The sequence below is a fragment of the Ornithorhynchus anatinus genome, chromosome 19, assembly GCF_004115215.2.
Source record: "Ornithorhynchus anatinus isolate Pmale09 chromosome 19, mOrnAna1.pri.v4, whole genome shotgun sequence".
NCBI classification, from domain to species: Eukaryota; Metazoa; Chordata; class Mammalia; order Monotremata; family Ornithorhynchidae; genus Ornithorhynchus; species Ornithorhynchus anatinus.
Window position 1 is genome coordinate 27,057,642 of NC_041746.1, and position 21,217 is coordinate 27,078,858.

General features: G+C 45.0%; 1 protein-coding gene and 1 long non-coding RNA gene across 2 annotated transcripts in view; both read left to right on the plus strand.

Moving 5' to 3' along the window:
* Positions 1 to 1,327: 1,327 nt before the first annotated feature.
* ZNF292 (zinc finger protein 292) overlaps positions 1,328 to 21,217 on the plus strand; it is a 54,375-nt gene continuing 34,485 nt past the window's right edge. Inside the window, exon 1 of the mRNA XM_029047018.2 lies at positions 1,328 to 1,510. Coding sequence (XP_028902851.1) covers positions 1,364 to 1,510 — 147 coding nt within the window. The 5' untranslated portion in view covers positions 1,328 to 1,363. The remainder of the gene's footprint in view (positions 1,511 to 21,217) is intronic.
* Positions 18,180 to 20,607, plus strand: LOC120639031. Its single transcript, XR_005661148.1, has 4 exons — positions 18,180 to 18,315; positions 19,049 to 19,203; positions 19,530 to 19,669; positions 20,002 to 20,607. It is a non-coding gene; the product is annotated as an uncharacterized LOC120639031 (long non-coding RNA).

A 21,217-nucleotide genomic window follows, 5' to 3' on the forward strand; every position in this document is an offset into this window, starting at 1 on the left:
TATTGAGCCCTTACCCTGTGCAGAGCACTATTATTGAGTGTTTACTATGTGCAGAGCACTGTTAGGATTATTACTGAGCGCTTACTATGTGCAGAGCACTGTTATGATTATTATTGAGCCCTTACCATGTGCAGAGCACTATTATTGAGTGTTTACTATGTGCAGAGCACTGTTAGGATTATTACTGAGCGCTTACTATGTGCAGAGCACTGTTAGGATTACTATTGAGCGCTTACTCTGTGCAGAGCACTATTATTGAGCGCTTACTCTGTGCAGAGCCCTGTTATTGTGATGACTAATCGCTTACTATGTGCAGAGCACTGTTAGGATTATTACTGAGCCCTTACTATGTGCAGAGCACTGTTATGATTATTATTGAGCCCTTACCATGTGCAGAGCACTATTATTGAGTGTTTACTATGTGCAGAGCACTGTTAGGATTATTACTGAGTGCTTACTATGTGCAGAGCACTGTTAGGATTATTACTGAGCCCTTACTATGTGCAGAGCACTGTTATGATTATTATTGAGCCCTTAGCATGTGCAGAGCACTATTACTGAGCCCTTACTATGTGCAGAGCACTGTTAGGATTATTACTGAGCCCTTACTATGTGCAGAGCACTGTTATGATTATTATTGAGCCCTTACCCTGTGCAGAGCACTATTATTGAGTGTTTACTATGTGCAGAGCACTGTTAGGATTATTACTGAGCGCTTACTATGTGCAGAGCACTGTTAGGATTACTATTGAGCGCTTACCCTGTGCAGAGCACTATTATTGAGCGTTTACTATGTGCAGAGCACTGTTAGGATTATTACTGAGCGCTTACTATGTGCAGAGCACTGTTAGGATTACTATTGAGCGCTTACCCTGTGCAGAGCACTATTATTGAGCGCTTACTCTGTGCAGAGCCCTGTTATTGTGATGACTAATCGCTTACTATGTGCAGAGCACTATTGTTAGGATTCCTGAGCGCGGTGCGCGGAGCACTGTTATGATGATGATGATGACGATTAACGCTCCCGCCCGCCCTTCCTGTTGCGGCCCGACAACGACGACCAGGCCGGGGTTGGGAGGGAGGCAACGCGCCTGCGCGGGGGGCGGCGGTCACGTGGTGCGCGAAGCCCCGCCCCCCGCCCCCCCCCCGGCCGTACGTGCCGGGCGTCGTGCCCGCGCGGGGCGGCACGTGACCGCCTGCGCCCGCCTGGCTCGCGCGCGCGCGCGCGCGCGGGGCCCGCCTGGCTCGCGCGCCCGCGCGCGCCGAACGTGGCATTGTGTTATCACGTGACCCCCCTCCCCCCCCTCCCGTCCCCCCTTCCCCGCCCCCACCGGGCGCGGACGCGACGGAGCGGGCGGCGAAGATGGCGGACGAGGAGGCCGAGCAGGAGGGCGGCCCGGCGGCGCTGCGGCGGCTGGGCCTGCGCCTCCAGGACCTGGAGCGGCGGCTGCGGGACAGCCGGGAGGCCGCCGTGGAGGCGGCCGCCGACTACTGTCAGCAGCTGTGCCAGGTGAGCCGCCCCTCCCCCCGCCCGCCTCGGGGCTTCCGTCCCTTCCCTGAGGGGGGAGGGGGCCAAGCCGTCGCCATCGACCAGGGGGGCGCCTTTGTGTCGGCCGCCGCGCTCTCGTTGCCGGCCGGGTTGCTCTCCGGTGGAGGCTCCAAGCGCTTAGCTCAGTGCTCCGCACGGAGCGCTCAGTAAATACCATTGGATGGATGGGCAGGGCTGGTCCTTTTTCTGTTGCCCCGTTGGAGGCTCCAAGCGCTTAGTTCAGTGCTCTGCACGGAGCGCTCAGTAAATACCATTGGATGGATGGGCAGGGCTGGTCCTTTTTCTGTTGCCCCGTTGGAGGCTCCAAGCGCTTAGTTCAGTGCTCTGCACGGAGCGCTCAGTAAATACCATTGGATGGATGGGCAGGGATGGTCGTCCTCTGTTGCCCCGTTGGAGGCTCCAAGCGCTTAGTTCAGTGCTCTGCACGGAGCGCTCAGTAAATACCATTGGATGGATGGGCAGGGATGGTCGTCCTCTGTTGCCCCGTTGGAGGCTCCAAGCGCTTAGTTCAGTGCTCCGCACGTAGCGCTCAATAAACACCATTGGATGGATGGGCAGGGCTGGTCCTTTTTCTGTTGCCCCGTTGGAGGCTCCAAGCGCTTAGTTCAGTGCTCCGCACGGAGCGCTCAGTAAATACCATTGGATGGATGGGCAGGGATGGTCCTTTTTCTGTTGCCCCGTTGGAGGCTCCAAGCGCTTAGCTCAGTGCTCCGCACGGAGCGCTCAGTAAATACTATTGGATGGATGGGAAGGGATGGTCGTCCTCTGTTGCCCCGTTGGAGGCTCCAAGCGCTTAGTTCAGTGCTCTGCACGTAACGCTCAATAAATATCGTTGGATGGATGGGCAGGGATGGTCGTCCTCTGTTGCCCCGTTGGAGGCTCCAAGCGCTTAGTTCAGTGCCCTGCACGGAGCGCTCAATAAATACAGTTGGATGGATGGGCAGGGATGGTCGTCCTCTGTTGCCCCGTTGGAGGCTCCAAGCGCTTAGTTCAGTGCTCCGCACGTAGCGCTCAATAAACACCATTGGATGGATGGGCAGGGCTGGTCCTTTTTCTGTTGCCCCGTTGGAGGCTCCAAGCGCTTAGTTCAGTGCTCCGCACGGAGCGCTCAGTAAATACTATTGGATGGATGGGCAGGGATGGTCGTCCTCTGTTGCCCCGTTGGAGGCTCCAAGCGCTTAGTTCAGTGCTCTGCACGGAGCGCTCAGTAAATACCATTGGATGGATGGGCAGGGATGGTCGTCCTCTGTTGCCCCGTTGGAGGCTCCAAGCGCTTAGTTCAGTGCTCTGCACGTAACGCTCAATAAATATCATTGGATGGATGGGCAGGGATGGTCGTCCTCTGTTGCCCCGTTGGAGGCTCCAAGCGCTTAGCTCAGTGCTCCGCACAGAGCGCTCAATAAACACCATTGGATGGATGGGCAGGGATGGTCGTCCTCTGTTGCCCCGTTGGAGGCTCCAAGCGCTTAGTTCAGTGCTCTGCTGCACGTAGCGCTCAATAAACACCATTGGATGGATGGGAAGGGATGGTCCTTTTTCTGTTGCCCCGTTGGACATTCCAAGCGCTTAGCCTAATGCTCTGCACGTAGCGCTCAGTAAATACCATTGGGTGGATGGGCAGGGCTAGTCATCCTCTATTGCCCAGTTAGACACTCCAAGTGCTTAGCCCAGTGCTCTGCACAAAGTCTGTGCTCCATAAATGCAGTTGGATGGATGAATGGGCAGGGATGGTCGTCCTCTGTTGCCCTGTTGGAGTCTCCAAGCGCTTAGCTTAGCTGCTTGAGAAGCAGCGTGGCTCAGTGGAAAGAGCATGGGCTTTGGGGTCAGAGGTCATGAGTTCGAATCCCAGCTCGGCCACCTGTCAGCTGTGTGACTGTGGGCCAGTCACTTCACTTCTCTGTGCCTCAGTTAGCTCATCTGTAAAATGGGGATTAAGACTGTGAGCCCCACGTGGGACAACCTGAATCCCCTGTGTCTACCCCAGCGCTTAGAACAGTGCTCTGCACATAGTAAGCGCTTAACAAATACCAACATTATTATTATTATTATTAGCCCAGTCCTCTGCACATAATCAGCACCCAATAAATTCAATTGGGTGGATGGGCAGGGACAATCTCCCTCTGTTGCCTGGTTGGAGGCTCCAAGCGCTTAGTCCAGTGCTCTGCACATAGCACTTAATAAATACTATTGGATGGATGGGCAGGGATGGTCGTCCTCTGTTGCCCAGTTACACTCCAAGCGCTTAGTCCAGTGCTCTGCACGTAGTAGGCGCTCAATAAATACAATTGAAGGAATGAATGGGCAGGGAAGGTTATCCTCTGTTGCTCAGTTAGACACTCCAAGCGCTTAGCCCAGTGCTCTGCACATAGCACCCAATAAATACAATTGGATGGATGGGCTGGGACGATCTCCCTCTGTTGCCCTGTTGGACGCTCCCAAGTGCTTAGTCCAGTGCTCTGCACGTAGCGCTCAGTAAATACCATTGGATGGATGGGCAGGGATGGTCGTCCTCTGTTGCCCTGTTGGACACTCTAAGCGCTTAGCCCAGTGCTCTGCACATAGCACCCAATAAATACAGTTGGATGGATGGATGAATGGGCAGGGATGGTCATCCTCTGTTGCCCAGTTAGACACTCCAAGCGCTTAGCCCAGTGCTCTGCACGTAGTAAGCGCTCAATTAATACGATTGAAGGAATGAATGGGCAGGGATGGTCATCCTCTGTTGCCCTGTTGGACACTCTAAGCGCTTAGCCCAGTGCTCTGCACATAGCGCTCAATAAATACGATTGGATGGACGAATGGGCAGGGACGGTCATCCTTTGTTGCCCTGTTGGACACTCCAAGCGCTTAGTCCAGTGCTCTGCACGTAAGCGCTTAGTAAATACCATTAGATGGATAGGCAGGGATGGTTGTCCTCTGTTGCCCAGGTGGACACTCCAAGCGCTTAGCCCAGTGCTCTGCACGTAAGCGCTCAGTAAATACCATTCATTCAATAGCATTTATTGAGCACTCACTATGTGCAGAGCACTGTACTAAGCACTTGGAATGTACAGATGGATAACAGAGACAATCCCTGCCCTTTGACGGGCTTACAGTCTAATGGATCGATGAATGAATGGGCAGGGATGGTCGTCCTCTCTTGCCCAATTGGACACTCCAAGCGCTTAGTCCAGTGCTCTGCACACAGCGCTCAATAAATACCATTGGATGAATAAATGATCCCGGCGCTTCCGATGAGAGCCATTCATTCAGTCGTATTTAGTGAGCGCTGACTATGTGCAGAGCACCGTCCTAAGTGCTGGGATTGTACAGTTCGGCCACAGAGACCCTCCCGGCCCAACAACGGGCTCCCGGTCCAAACGGGGGAGGCAGCAAAACAAAACAAGGCCGCATCATCATCATGATAAATAAAATCGTGGCGATAGACACCCCATTCACAAAATAAACGGGGTAATGAATAATATATACAAATACGCACGGTGCTGAGGGGAAGGGGGACGAGCAGAGGGCGGGAGCTGGGGGGAAAAGGGGAGGAGGGGCAGAGGGAAAGGGGAGGGCTCAGTCTGGGAAGGCCTCCTGGAGGAGGTGAGGGCTTCGAAGAGGGGGAGAGAGGCGGGAGGGGGGACAGAGGGAAGCGCCGCCTTTTATTGTGCACCGGGCATCCCCTCCTCGTCCTTTATCCCTCCCCCCTCGCGTCTAATCCATCCCCCGGCCTTTGTTGTCCCCCTTGGGCCGAAGGGGACCCTTTGTTGCTGGCGGAGGAGCCCGATGGCCAGAGGAGGGGAGGGGTCGTCCCCCCTTTTGCAGCCAGACACCCGTCCCGTGTGTCCCACCGTATTCGCCGAGCCCTTACCAAGCGCAGAGCACTGCACTAAGCGCTTGGAAAGTCCACTACAGCGTGCCCCCCAGAAAGACAGGTCCCTGGAGGACCGTACCTCCCCCGGGACGGCTGATGGGGAGCGGTGTCCGGCCTTTTGTGGTTAATATTACTGCATTAATAACATGAATAATGATGGTGGTGATGATGGTGTGCAGCCTGGCTCAGTGGAAAGAGCTCGGGACTTAGGTCAGGGGAAGCTGGGTGGCTCAATGGGAAGAGCACGGGTTTGGGAGTCAGAGGTCATGAGTTCTAATCCCGGCTCTGCCACTTGTCAGCTGTGTGACTGAGGGCAAGACATTTAATTTCTCTATGCCTCAGTTCCCTCATTTGGAAAGTGGGGCTGAAGACTGTGAGCCTCACGTGGTACAACCTGATGACCCTGTATCTCCCCCAGCGCTTAGAACAGTGCTGCTCGGCACATAGTAAGCGCTTAACAAATACTAACATTATTATTAAACGCCGCCTACGTGCCAAGCATCGTTCTAGGCGCTGGGGTTATCGGGTCGCCCCACGTGGGCTCACCGACTTAAATCCCCATTTTGCAGAGAAGGGAACGGAAGCCCAGAGAAGTGGAGTGATCTGCCCAGAGTTGCACAGCTGACAAGTTGATGATGATGATGGCGTTTCTTAAACGCAGCCTACGTGCCAAGCACTGTTCTGGGTGCTGGGGTAGATATAAGGTTATCGTGTCACCCCACGTGGGGCTCACCGTCTTAAATCCCCGTTTTGCAGGCGAGGGAACTGAGGCCCAGAGAAGCGACCTGCCCAAAGTCACCCAGGCTGACAAGTGGCGGAAGCAGGATTAGAACCCACAACCTCCGACTCCCAAGCACGGAGTCTCTCAACTAAGCCACACCGCTTTTAAAGAAACACACTTTCTTTAAAGTGGCTAGAGAAGCAGCGTGGCTCAGTGGAAAGAGCACGGGCTTTGGAGTCAGAGGTCATGAGTTCGAATCCCAGCTCTGCCCCTTGTCAGCTGTGTGACTGTGGGCAAGTCACTTCACTTCTCTGGGCCTCAGTTCCCTCATCTGTAAAATGGGGATTAAGACTGTGAGCCCCACGCGGGACAACCTGATTCCCCTGTATCTACCCCAGCGCTTAGAACAGTGCTCTGCACATAATAAGCGCTTAACAAATACCAACATTATTACACTTTCCCCACCACCACCCACGTAAACCTGTGGCCTCCCTCTTCCCCTGTTAATAATAGTAATAATAATGACGATGGTATGTGTTAAGCACTTACTACGCGCCAAGCACTGTTCTAAGCGCTGGGGTAAATGCAAGGTTATCAGGTTGTTAATAATAATAATGTTGGTATTAAGCGCTTACTATATGTCGAGCACTGTTCTAAGCCCTGGGGTAGGCACAGGGGAATCAGGTTGTCCCAGGTGGGGCTCACAGTCTTAATCCCCATTTTACAGATGAGGTAACTGAGGCACCGAGAAGTTAAGTGACTTGCCCAAAGTCACACAGCTGACAAGTGGCCGAGCAGGGATTCGAACCCACAACCTCCGACTCCAAAGCCCGTGCTCTTTCCACTGAGCCACGCTGCTTCTCACGTGGGGCTCACAGTCCTCATCCCCCTTTTACAGATGAGGTGACGGAGGCCCAGAGGAAGTGAAGTGACTTGCTCAAGGTCACACAGCTGGCGGGGGGGGGCAGGATTAGAACCCACATCCTCTGATGGCATGAGCACGTGGCCATGCCGCTTCACAACCCTACCCCTTTTGGGGTTCAGGGGGTGGCCGGGGTAGGTTTCCCCAACCCGGCCCAATGTCTTGTGCGAATCCTCTCCCTCTTCGTCCTCTTGCCCACAGGCTCAGCGCTTTCCAGTAACCGCTCTCTAAACGCTAGAGAAGCAGCGTGGCTCAGTGGAAAGAGCACGGGCTTTGGAGTCAGAGGTCATGGGTTCAAATCCCGGCTCGGCCACTTGTCAGCTGGGTGACTTCGGGCAAGTCACTTAACTTCTCTGGGCCTCAGTTACCTCATCTGTAAAATGGGGATTAAGACTGTGAGCCCCACGTGGGACAATCTGATTCCCCTGTGTCTACCCCAGTGCTTAGAACAGTGCTCGGCACAAAGTAAGCGCTTAACAAATACCAACATTATTATTATTATTATTATTATTAACGAGGACCGAAAGCGCCAGAGCCTTGTCTCCTTCTGACTGGCGCCCAGACTTCGAGGCAGGACTCCTTCTGCCGACGCTTAACCACATTCAGTGATGTTATTTCAGCAACCCCTAAACCGGCCTGTACTTTTGGTAGCCGGTAGGTTTTGTTAGGTTGCCGCTGTAACCTTTTTTTTTATCTATAAAAAAAAAAGCCAATGCAAAATATCCCAGATGTGCCACTCGTCGGCCGGGTGACCCTGGACAAGTCACATCACTTCTCTGGGCCGCAGTTCCGTCATCTGTAAAATGGGGAGTGAGACTGTGAGCCCCGGGTGGGACAGGAACTGTGTCCAATCGGTTCATCTTGCGTGGTACAGTGGAAAGAGCGCGGGCTTGGGAGTCAGACTTCATGGGTTCGAATCCCAGCTCCGCCGCTTGCCAGCTGTGTGACTTTGGGCAAGTCACTTCACTTCTCTGTGCCTCAGTTTAATAATGTTGGTATTTGTTAAGTGCTTACTATGTGCCGAGCACTGTTCTAAGCACTGGGGTAAACACAGGGAAATCAGGTTGTCCCACGTGGGGCTCACAGTCTTAATCCCCATTTTACAGATGAGGGAACTGAGGCACAGAGAAGTTAAGTGACTTTCCACTGTACCACGCAAGATGAACCGATTGGACACAGTTCCTGTCCCACCCGGGGCTCACAGTCTCACTCCCCATTTTACAGATGACGGAACTGCGGCCCAGAGAAGTGATGTGACTTGTCCAGGGTCACCCGGCCGACGAGTGGCACATCTGGGATATTTTGCATTGGCTTTTTTTTTTATAGATTAAAAAAAAGGTTAAACGGAGGTAAACGGAGAAGGTAACGGAGGTAACTGCTTCTCAGTTTACCTCATCTGTAAAACGGGGATTAAAACTGTGAGCCCCACGTGGGACAACCTGATTACCTTGTATTCCCCCAGCACTTAGAACAGTGCTTTGCACATAGTAAGCCCTTAACAAATACCACCATTTATTTTATTTTATAGTAAGCGCTTGGCACATAGTAAGCACTTAACAAATACCATAATTATTATTATTTTATGAAGGGCAGTGACTTGGGGATTATTTCTGACCTGAGGGTTTGTCACAAGTATTTGGAAAAAAATTGAGCAGAAATCCTTTGTAAAGTGGAACAAGAATAGATCATTTGACAGTTAATTCTTCACCCAGAGAAAGTGGCATATTCACTTTTTGATCAAATTCTGACTTCCTGAGAGTCAGACTACTTAGAGGACTTTTCTTTTGGGACACTTGCTGTCCAGCTACTAAACCTTCTTTCAAAACCCTGCATCTTAAATGATTTAGGAGTTACACAGCCTCTTTTCTCAAATTGGTGAGGTGAATAGGAAAGTATGTACTATTTCCCTTTCTCTGTAGGCAGATGCAGGGACCTGGGAATCAGGAGGACCTGGATTCTAATCCCAGCTCTGCCACTGTGCGACCTGGGCAAGACACATTACTTCTCTGGGCCTCGGTTACCTCATCCGTAAAATGGGAATTAACAATGTGAGCCCCATTTGGGACATGGACTGCGTCCAACCTGATTAGCTCGTGTTTACCCCAGTGCTTAGTGTAGTCCCTGACACATAATAAACACTAAACAAATGCCAGTTTTTTTTTTCTAAAAAAAGGATAAAGTGTATGCCATGGTCTGACAGTGCATGGTAAACCTATGATTTAAAACAATGTAGATGTCTTTTGCTCATCTTATTTATTCAGGGAGGTGGTTCTTTAAGAATCCTTGAGAAAGCCTCAAATTATTGCCTCCTTAAGAGAAAGATATTCCTCAGCGATCAAACTTTATTAGGTGTCTTGAGACCCCTTTTGGTAGGTTTCAAGTCTTAACTGTAATGAAGCAGGAATATGCAAATTGGGCACATTTTTAAAATTAGGGGAATGTTTATTGTGTTTTCCAATAAATAAACAATTATGCCTCCCGTGTTCCAGTTGGAAGCGGAATTTTAAAATTCGTTTTCCAATGCATAAATAGAATGGCTCCCACAGCAGAATTCACAATCTGTTTTTCTAATGGTTCTAATAATGGTTTTGAAAGGAATACTGTGCTAGGCTACCCTTTCAGGAGTCTTTAAGTTTCAGCTGATAGCTTCTCAAATGCATTTAAGCTTAGTCTTTGATTTGAATAAGCAAAAATACTGATGATTTACATTGCGTCCTTGAAGCGTGCATGCTTTTTCCTTTGATAGGCTACGTGAATGGAAGTTTGGAATGCCAGATACATTCTGTCATCTGTCGTTATTCCCCATACTTTTAGTAAAGATCAGTATATGGAGGTCAAATTGTATAATTTATATAATGTTCACAATGTGGCATTGTTTGGTAACTTTCTGACCATAGCAATCTCACTTTCAGAGGGCTATGTGTATAAATACGTGCGTGTCTTATGAAAAACAAAGATGAGTTGACAATTTATGGTGGTCAGAATTCATTGTTAAGTCTTTACTGTAACAGTAAAAAGATACTTTGGTAAAAATTTAACAGCAAAATCATACTTGGAGTGTACCATCTTGCAGAGGATAGTTCACAATCTGCAGATTCTCTCTTCTATTGGGAACAGCACAGATCAATAAACGAGCATTCTCACGTCAGGACAGTTCGAAGGAACGCTTACATTCATTGGTATTTAGTTTTTTGTAATTGTGGTATCGTTTGACAGCTGATTTCCCATGCTTTCACTCCGTAAGCCTAAATTGATCCCTTTAAGATGGATTGAGGGGCTGTAAGGAAACAGAGGCAGAGCGCCACCCCAAAGTCAAAATTACTTGGTGTTGATATTTTTGTCCCACCCACAAATCTGTTTTCAGACTTCTAAAACAGACTAGAATTTATCAGGGGAGGTCTGAGCAATTTTGAACTGGTTCTTCAATGACTGTGGAGTCAATGGAGTCTTTTGAAATATTTGAGGGCTTTCTAGAGGTTTTTTTTCTAAAAATGGTATTTAAAGGCTTCCTGTGTGCCAGGCACTGTTCAAAGCGCTGGGGTAGATACAAAGTAATCAGGTTGTTCGTGGCCCTTGTCCCACGTGGGACTCACTGTCTTAATTCCTCATTTTACAGATGAGGTAACTGAGGCCTAGAGAAGTGAAAGGACTTGCCCAAGACCACATAGCAGACAAGTGGCAGAGCCCAGACTAGAACCCAGGTCCTTCTGACTCCCAGGGCCGTACTGTATATCTACTGCGTCATGCTGCTTCTGACGAATAATAATTGTTGCATTGTTTGATTTCTCCCACGTTTTAAATATCTGCCTATTAGGGAACATTTAAGTACTGTAGTACTGTATAGTATCATCTCAGAGTCTTGGCTATTATTTCCTTTTTTAAAAAAACTTGAAATAAAGTGTGAAATGACGATCCAGCTAGATTTGCATGGCAGTTACTTAAAATGTGAACTGTGGGGGGTTTTGTGTAATTAAAGACTAACTTTTTCTAGCTTTATTCCAAACTGAGCTAAAACTTCAAAATCTGTTTTATTCACTTTTTAATTGAGTTGCTTGATTTACCATATGTGACTTGAGGAAATTAGTTATCAAAGATTTAAGAGAAATAAGCTGTTGAATAATTTGCCTCTCTTACCACACCTTTTCCTCTTTTACCGTGAAAGCAGGTGCTGTTAGAGGGCTGTCTAGAAATGCATTTTTTCAAATGGGAGGTAAAAACAAGTTAAAGAAATGATGCCATTTCTTTACATTACAACCACCCCCCACAAAAATGTAGTTCAGGTTCCTTCAAACCAGAATAAATTATAGCATGTTTATTCAGTAGTAATTGCTTTAGGTATTGAGGGAGTAATGAGTCATTTGAATTTAAAGTTTATAAATTAGCTAAAGCTCATGGGACCTAACTTTTTTTCATGTGTATAGCAGTGTGATTGCCGGCCAGGGATAGTCCAGAAGTAAGAATTTCATTTTTCATGGTTCAGGTAAAGGGGCTTCCCCTAGTCACCTTCCTGCAACTTGGTCCCAGAGGAGTAAAGGAGGGCCGGTGGCTCTCTGGAGCCTCACACTTGCTCAAGTGTCTATTGTGAGGCGCTGTCCAGGAAAGCACAGTGTCCCACATCAAAGTTGGTTTATTTTAATAACTGGAAAACAGGTAAATTTGCAAAGCTGCTTTATTCAGTCAATAAAAGCATCCTCCATATAGTATGGCAAAAAAATCAGGCTGCTATCCCTCCCTGGAAGCTTTGTTTTAGTATGTAAGATCAACAAATTCCGAGTCTTTCTCAGATGATTTTTGGGGGTAGGGTGGGATAAATAGATCTTGCACCTTGAACTAGCAGTGTCACTTTTCTGTGACATTCATTTGAGCCTACTTCACTAACTTGTTTTCCCAAAGACCACTGCATTGTTCTTAGCACCCTCCTGTTCCACTTTATAATCTTCTCTTTGTGTTGGGGTCTTCAGAGAAACTTTAACAAAGAATAGTTGCTATGTTAGCAGTTCCTCATCCTGCACTACTCTTGATCTAGGATAAATCTTTTGAATTTTAGGCTTCAGTGAAATTGCAATTCATTTGAAAATATTGCAGCTGAAGTTTTCTCTATCAGTGGTATTGGGGTGTGTACTCTGTGCAAAGCACTCACTATATGCACTAAGGAGAGTCCAAGAGAGTCAGTCCCCATACCTAATTCGTGAATTTCCACTGATATTTCACTTAACATTCCCTCCCCTGACTTTTTGTAGTCTTGTGTATCAAATTTAAATTTGTCAGTCTCTGAGACTGTCTTATTTCTCTCCTTTTCCTACCCCACACCATCCTTTCATTCTTTTCACTGGAGCGATAGTTTTATCCCACCTCTGCCTCTGGCATTTCTCCCTTAGATCACTCCACAGGCCACTGTTCCCTCTTTTCAATCTCTCTCTTCAGGACATTTTATGAGAAATTTGATCTGACATCTGAACTCAATTGGGCTGGACCAATGTTGTTTGATGCCCAGATAATGCCACAGTTTGTCTGGTTTAACTCCACGTAGTAAGCCATTTAGCCACAAACCATGTCTAAAGCTATCCTTCGTAATCATGTACTGGTACTCAGATGCTGTGCCACTTAACCATTTTTTCCCTCTTGAGGGAAATGGGCAAAAATAGTAATAAATTTCCTAAAACAAATAACATTAAAAGCTCTTTAATCACAGAGATTCCAGGTTGATCCTGCTTTTAAAATGGTTTTGGTATCGTATATTCCAAGTATGGAATGTAATAAGCTTTTGCGTCTTTAAAGAGGGACCGTGACAAGAATTGCCTTGGTGCGTCAGGAAGCCGGTCTATTCAGTCCCGTTATGTGGAAGAGGCAGTTAAATGCTCAGTGAGGTTTTCAAGTGCCGATGGGTAAAAGCTACAGAACAGTGAATCAGTTTTAAAAAGGCATTTTCTACAGTAGCTGTTTCGGATCTTTTCTAGTTAAATGCTGATGGAGATCAAGGATAGGAAAATGTAAAGCTGAGTGAGGAGGTAGAAAAGTGGCCTTGGGGTAAAGACACCCGGGTTCTCGCCTCAGCTCTGCTGTGGCCTGTTGTATGACTGGGAAGTATGACTGTATGATTCCACCCCTTTGGACCTCAGTTTCATCATCTGTAAAATGAGCATACGATATCTGCTCTTCCTGTCTCAGACTGCGAGTCTTTAAGCTTCCCCAAAAGATGCGCTCCGAGATGTCTATCAGTCATCAGTGATTTCACAGTCTTTTTCTCTTAAGACGTAGGTCATTTGGAACAGTTATCAAAAAGACCAATAAATTGCTCCTTGGCCTATTCAAGAACAGTGTAGAAAACAAAATAAATCCCCTCGCCCCTGCTAGATGCATGAAGTCAATGAGGATGAGTGCTGATTTTACTGTAATAATAATAATGATGGTATTTAACTCCTTACTATGTGACAAGCACATAGTAACGAATAAGTAGAGGCTGCTGGAAGTAGAGGCTACTAGTAGTAGAGACTAAAGCATAGTAGAGACTAAGCGCTGGGGTAGGTACAAGATGATCAGGTTGGACACAATCCCTTCCCTTTAGAGGGCTCCATCCCAAGTACTTAGTACAGGGCTCTGCTCAAAGGAGGTGCTCAGTCAATACCATAGATTATCGTTATTTAAAACATTGTATGTCCATAGCGCCCTTCAATTCTGATTGCTGCATTTTTGGGGTGGGCATAATAGAGCTGAACAATATATCTGTAAGGGCAACCAAGATGATCTGGGGGATGGAACACCTTTCATAGACTGAAGACTGGAAAAATGAGGGTTATAACGGAAATTACATGGTGGACACCACCACCAGGACAAAGAGGTGTTCCTTGAAGTTTGAAGGTGGTAGTTTCAAAGTGAATAAAGGTGACCCGGCAGGTGGTAGGCCTGAAGAATTCATTCTCCCAGAAATTTGTGTGAGCCAAAAATTACCTGGGATAAAGAAAGGGTTTGGATAAATTCAAAAGGTGGTTTATAATAGAGGGAAAAGTGAAGATGGCCACTTAGTTGAATGTCAAGGATAATCATTTTCTGGTAGCTCCAAGCAGCCGTTAGCACCACTGTCAGAGAATGAATCTTAGGTTATATAGATCGTATTCCTGACATAGTGACATAGTTTGTGTAGTTTTTTTTTGTCCTTATCAAGTTTTCATCATTGCCCAAAGACACTTGGAAGAAAGTTCCCTCTAAACTCATTTTTGGCAGGGAATGTGTCTTCCAGTTCTGCTGAATTGAACTCTCCCAAGTGCTTAAAACAGTGCTTTGCATGCAGTAAGCGCTCAATAAATGTCGTTGATTGATACACTGGTTGCCCCTCTTCATAACCATTTGCTTGATTAGGGATATACCTACCACCTAATGTCTCTCACTTCCCTCACAGTTGGAATTATCACCTTTTAATGGATCTAAATCTTTCTTGAATGTATTGTGAATAAGAATGTAGGCTTCCATGCCAGTAACTGCAAAACTGTTGTAGTTCTATGATGATGGTATTGATGCTTACTCTGTGTCATGCTAAGCACTGGGGTAGATATAAATTAATCAGACTGGAAAGTCCCATAATATCCTGTGCACAGAAAAGGTGTTTGTCAAATTAATGTTCTGATTTGCTGTCACTCTATAAGGGTCTGTAACAGTGAACATAGAAGAATAAGGTAAGAAAAGCATTTTTCAATCATCGCAAGTATTCCTTGCTTTCTAGGAATAAACTTGGCTCAGTGGACTAAGATGTGTGTTAGGATCCACACATCAGGATCCAGGTTCTTATTTTGGCTTTGCAATGGCATGTCTGTTTTGTTTCTCTGGGTAATATTTCTGCTTTTCTCTCTCACCGTCTGAATTGGGATACAAACCTACTTCGGTGACTTGCTGTGAGCAGAAATTGATTTAAAAAAAAAAGTTAGAGTGAATGTTGAGGAATAACTCAGCTGTGCTGTACAGTGTATTTGTCACCTTTTCTGTGTTCTCTCTCCTACTTAGACTGTGAGCCTCATATGGGACAATGTCAGCTTGATTAACTCATATGTACCCCAGCATTTAGAATGGCGCTTGTCACATAGTAAGCGCTTAACAAATACCATAATGATGATAATATAGTGGACTTTGACATGACTATTTCAAGGCTACCTCTTGAAATAGTCATGTTAAAACACACTGTATTATTGTCAAGATTTCCTCGTGAGCCCACTGTATGAGATTTGGCTGGGAAAGGAAACTGACCTGCAGGATCATAATAATAATAATAATTGTGGTATTTGTTAAGCACTTACTATGTGCTAGGCACTGTACTAAGTGCTGAAGTGTATACAAGCAAATCTGGTTGAACACAGACACTTCCACATGGGGCTCACAGTCTCATCCCCCATTTTCCAGATGAGGTAACTGAGGCACAGAGAAGTGAAGTGACTTGCCCAAGGTCGCAGAGCAGACAAGTGGCAGAGATGGGATCATTTGTGGTTACAGCCAAATTTTCCTCTGTGGTGATAATTCCTCAAGGATTATCACTTGACCCAATTGAAAACTGGGATTTGAGGGGTTAGAAGTAGTGGGAGGAGGTGGTGACTTGAGAAATTAAGTTTTGATTTTGGTAAGCAATTTTGTTTTAAAGAAAACTGTTAAATCAATGTTAAAAAATACTTTCACAATCTTAAATGAAATCAATAGATCCCACTTTTACGGAATTAGAGATATTGGTCGCTGTCCGCAGTAAACGTTCATTGCATGCCTGTTCTGCATTAAACACAGTGCCCAAGGCAATAGAGGGAGTTGAAGTACGCTACTTTAAAATGCTTATATCTTCCCTTTCTCCCTTCCAAAGGCAACTATTTTATGTCAAGGATTCATTCAATAGTATTTATTGAGCGCTTACTATGTGCAGAGCACTGTACTAAGCACTTGGAATGAACAAGTTGGCAACAGATAGAGACAGTCCCTGCTGTTTGATGGGCTTACAGTCTAATCATATTAGAGCAGACTGCTCCATATAGTGTGCTATTCTTTCTTTATATAGAAAAACATGTATTTCTAGACTTTTGGGTTCCTTGCAGCCTTTCAGTGTACAAGACCAGTGAATCTAATTGTGAATAGTTATTGGGCTTTCATATGCTCAAGCATGGAAAAATAGATGTAATGGTAGTTCATCATAATTTATGCTCTATGTGCTAGGCAGTATCATCCCTAGACAGTTCTACAGATATTCTTAACCGAGTTTTAAAGTAATTATGACTTTATTTGGTAGTGTGAATTATGTGCTTGTGAAGGATCTGTTCACATTGACAGATTCATATATCTTTGTTTAGCTGTTTGATCTTAAGCAGCATTTTAGAGCTCATTTGCAATTTCTTTTTAATTTGGTTGGGATTAAGTAGGCGTCAACAGATAAAACAAGAAATGGTTTACAATTTTTGCCTTGTCCAGAATGAGAGAGATTTTTTTTGGTGAGAATTTATGGCAGCAGATCGATGCGTGTCCCTTGAAACTTTGAGCTGTAGCAAGAAATGCATTAATGCCTCCGCTGTAGCACTTGTGTAGAATAGATTATCAGAAAAATCTCATAATATTAAATTAAAATGTGAATTCTTTGAGTGGAGAGGTGTTATAGGGGAAACTCTTGAGATCTTTTAGAATACTTTGTGGTTTTCAGTCTGGCAATGAATAATCAGTTTGGATTTTAACTTTGAAAAAGTCCCTTAAAGTATGAGACTTGATGTGTTAGTTTTTATTTCCCTCTTGTCCCTTCTTAACTGAATAATTTTTTTTCTAGTATGGAGTGTCTGTTTTCCAAAGGTGGGTACTCCAATGGATCGTTAATCATGGGATGATTTTTGGTAAATTATCTGGCTCTTTTCTAGCCTCTGAGATGGTTTAGGGACACAAGAAGTTTCCTGGAGGGCAAATGGGGTTCTCCCAGCCAGGAGCCTTCCTTGGCCCTGATCCTACTTTATTTCTTCTATTCTGAATGTTAGCAAGGCAACACACATGACCTAATTAGGGTAGTCTCATCAAAAACCCAACAAGATTTGTATAGGTCTCTGTCATATAATTGGAATAGTTTAGTGGGCGAGGAGGGGGGTGGAGGTGACGTGTATGTTAGGCAGCAGGACCCAAAAAAGTGAAATGTCTATCCCCTCGATCAACACTAATTTTTTTTTAACCACAACTTTTTCCGTGCTTTGAGTTTGGCCTGTATTGGGAAGAACTTTCAACTTCTGGATCAAATAATACCTTAGATATTCTTGCTCCTTTTCTCAAGGCCGTAACGATTGTCATTTCTTTGCTTTAATTTGCATATGGAATTGCAATACTCTTCAACCGTCCAAGGAAATTTTAACACAGAATTGTAATACAGTATCCCAAAAGGTTTTGTTGCTTTGACACTATACATATACATATTTGCTTTGTCACTATACATTTGAATTAAACTTATCTTAGTTGGAAGTTCTCATGCACTGACAATCTTTCAAAGCCTTAGCATATGTATTTGTCCAGAACTGATTAGTTAGATCTTAGTGGAATGGGCTTGAAGTGTGGCTTACAGTTTAAGCCCAACGCTTCTGTTTTCAATCGAAATGGATTGTAGTCATCATGTGGTAGAGTGTAGTTGAGTAATACAGTAATCAATCTTTTGTCACGGTCCTCAATGCTCTCTTTTATGCCACATACTTTGTTTCTCACTTGACAAAATATAGTGAGCTAAAATACCATCTCAACAACTCACTTGCCAAGATCACTTTTGAGTGGAAAGTGCTCATATTAGTTCAATTTTATGTTGATTACATTAAGCTAACCTGAAAGGAGCTATTTTGGAAATTGAATAGCAGGGCATGTGATTTTAAGGCATAACGTAATTGAAATTTACATAGTTTCTTGCTATGTTAATGGTAATAATAGAAAAATTTAGTCCATCAGATAAGTGGAAATATTAAGGAGGCAATATTGGACAGCATTAAGGTACAGTTTTCATGAAAAAGCTGTATAAACTCCAGTTCAATCGTAAGAAACCTATACTTAAGGGAATGCACTGTGTATTTCATAGGAGGTTCTTAAATCTGAGCCCCATGCTTAAGGATGGCTTACCAAATGGGTGTAAGGACAGTGATGATGAATGCGACTGAGGTCTCAGGAAGTTTGTTCTGGACCCATCAACTGCATTCATTTTCCTTACAGGCCATTCCGCAGTGCAGGCCACTGGGCCCAGAGGGACTTGTGAGAGTGTGCGTGGCCCAGCACAAACCACTGACACTACTGAAAATGTAAGAGGCAAAATTAAGAAGAAATTCCCCATATCCCTCTTAATTCCAAGAAAAGAAACCAAACAAATGGAGTAGAGGCCATATCAAGTGATATTTAGAGATTCTACTGTCCACTGGCAATTTTGGTTTGTCAAAACTACCTGTGATTCTGAACTTTTATAATAGTTTTACTTTCATATTATGGGGGCTAAAGTCATAAACCAGAGTTTGAAGTGCTCCTGATATCCTTCTGCACCATAATAATAATTATGGTATTTGTAAAGCGCTTACTATGTGCTAAGCCTGATTATAATAGCCTCAAAGTCATTGCCGCAGTGGCAATGCTATGCGTCCACTCTAATGTAGTACAGTAATACCTCCTTTATTCCTAGCAGAGTCTTCAAATTTAGCAACTATTAAGTTTCCATCCTTTTGATTTTAAACCCCCCATCCCCAATTTTCTGCAATGGTTTTCTGTAGTGATCTGCCGCTTGGTGACAGTGGCAGGGCCTTTGTCATCATAAAGCAATGGAAACCATTCACTGAGAAGGCACCTAGATTGACACTTTGTTGATCTACTGAATTAAGACCGGATCAAGTAGTCTTCAGAGCAGTGGAAGGAGATGTTCTGGTCCTGTCTCATGCCGTTGAGTCGTCTCCGACCCATAGCGGCATTAGTCCTCAAAATTACATTTTTTAAAAAGTGCCATGAAAGTGGCAGGAGGAGTGAGAATAAACCTGCCTCCTTTTAAAGGTTCTGGATGCCATTCTGGGGGCAAAGCAGTCGGCGTCTGCACTGCCAAATTCTCAGATGTCCCAACATTCGTAAATCTTGCTATAGAAGAGGAGGAGCCTGGAGCCAGAGGCTGCTTGAAGACAATCCTCTAAAAGACAGTTCATTTCCAGAAGGTATTGTACTCAAATCCCTTTATTGTAACATTTTCATGACATTTTTAGCAAAGAGGACAGCTTAAACTTCTGATTTTTCTAGTGAATTGAAGTAGCATTCCATGTATCATGGGATGTAGATTCAGTTCAGGAATTCCTGTGTTTTGGCAGTTTGCACATGAGCCCCTGAAAATAGGATTCCTTAAAGCTGCGTATGTGGCTAGTATATATCTCAAATGTATCTACTATTTGTTGTGTTGGGAATGGGCCCTAAAATCGAATGGCTCCAAACCCCTATTCTATTCAGGTACTTACCAAATAATTTTTTCTTTTTTTTTTTAATAAAGTGGAGCTTTGGAAAGCAGTCTCCGACTAACTGTGAACCAACCAGTTAACGAAAACCTCATTTGGATATCGAAAAAGGTTTAAATAACCAACTTAATTGAACATAAGTCAGACAAATAAACCTGAGGCCCACTTAGTTTAGGTAAGTGTATGGAGTTTAACAGTTGCTTAATGTTGAGCCAAAGTATTCTCAAGTGAACTCTTCCACAATTGCTCCTCAGGAGCCCATGTTGTTAATAGCCCTTCTTTGTTGTGATCTCACATTCCCTTCACTTTTAATATATGCCATCCCAAAATACATTTTTTTGGCCATCTTCGGTGGTCTTCTAACAGACTTCTTACAACTATATCCCAGAGCCCAAGGATTTCTTGGATAAGTTAAACACATGAAAGAAAAATAACTTCTTGGTTAGCATTCATACCCACGTACATAACTTGAATCGCAGTAATTTGATATTTTTTCTACCTTTGCAGGCCATACTGTGATCTACAACCCAGGGGAGCAAATCATCACTTGCATCCTCTAAACGAGTAGTCATAGGATAAATTAGACCCCAGTGTTCACTCAGGGTCCAGGACCAACTTTCTACAACACCAGCTGACAAGACTTTGTTCTCTCCCTCCTCCGGGATCTGAGAAGTTGAGATCATTTGATGAACTGGAAGGGCTGAGGGACTTGATTGTAGGGGTGCGGAAAATGGTCTTTGGAGAAGCCAAACAGCTAAATAGAAGGCTGAAGAAAGGCTACAGGAGAAAAACCTAATGACTATTTGAAGATTGTGTAAGCTCTTGTTTAAAATAGAACTTTCAGATTTGCCTGTTTCAGAATTTGGCAACAAGCGTCATGACGAACTCATCCGGATTATATCTAGGATGATTACACTAATTCACTTAGTTCCCTTCAATATCACCAAGGGAATAGGGGTGGGGAGAAGACCTACAGAGAGCACTGTTTATGCCAAGTCCCTTTCCCAGTCAAAGGTCAACCACTTCTAGATGGTGCTTAAAAACATATTTTATTTAAGTTCGCCTCAAATCTGTTTTGTCTCAATTGAATAAAATCTAAAATAGCTCACTTAATTAAGTTCCATTTCCTTTCAAAACTTACCAGTTTAAAAGTTCTGTGGAAGCAACTTTTAAGTTATACATCTGGGGAGCTTTAGTCGATTGCAGCAAGAGGGGAAAGAAGGGCTGATGAGTACCTTTAGTAAGGTAAATGCCCCTAAGTTTTTATGATAGATTTGGGGAAGGCAGAGTTCCTGGCATTCACTCAGCCCTTTGTGAGTATGGGTTTAATGGCGATATTGCTTCCCCTGTTTGAATAGTTCTGATGTCCTCCGCTTCTCCCTTATTCCTGATTTACCACTAAAAGTTATCTGATGGAGGATACTGGAATCAAATCTCCCCACCAAGAGGCCTTCCCCAACCCAGCCCTCCCTTCTTTGTCACCTATGCACTTGGGTCTCTACCCTTTAAGCACCTTCTCCAGCCCCACAGCATTTATGCAAAAATTCTTGAGTAATTTAATGCCTGTCTCCCCCACTCTAGTTTGTAAGCGCCCTGTAGGCAGGGATAGCATATATATCAACTCTTTTCTGATGTACTCTACCAAGCAGTTGGTACAATGCTCTGCTCACAGTAAGCACTTTTTAATTACCATTAATTGACTACTCGTAGTACATTCTTCATC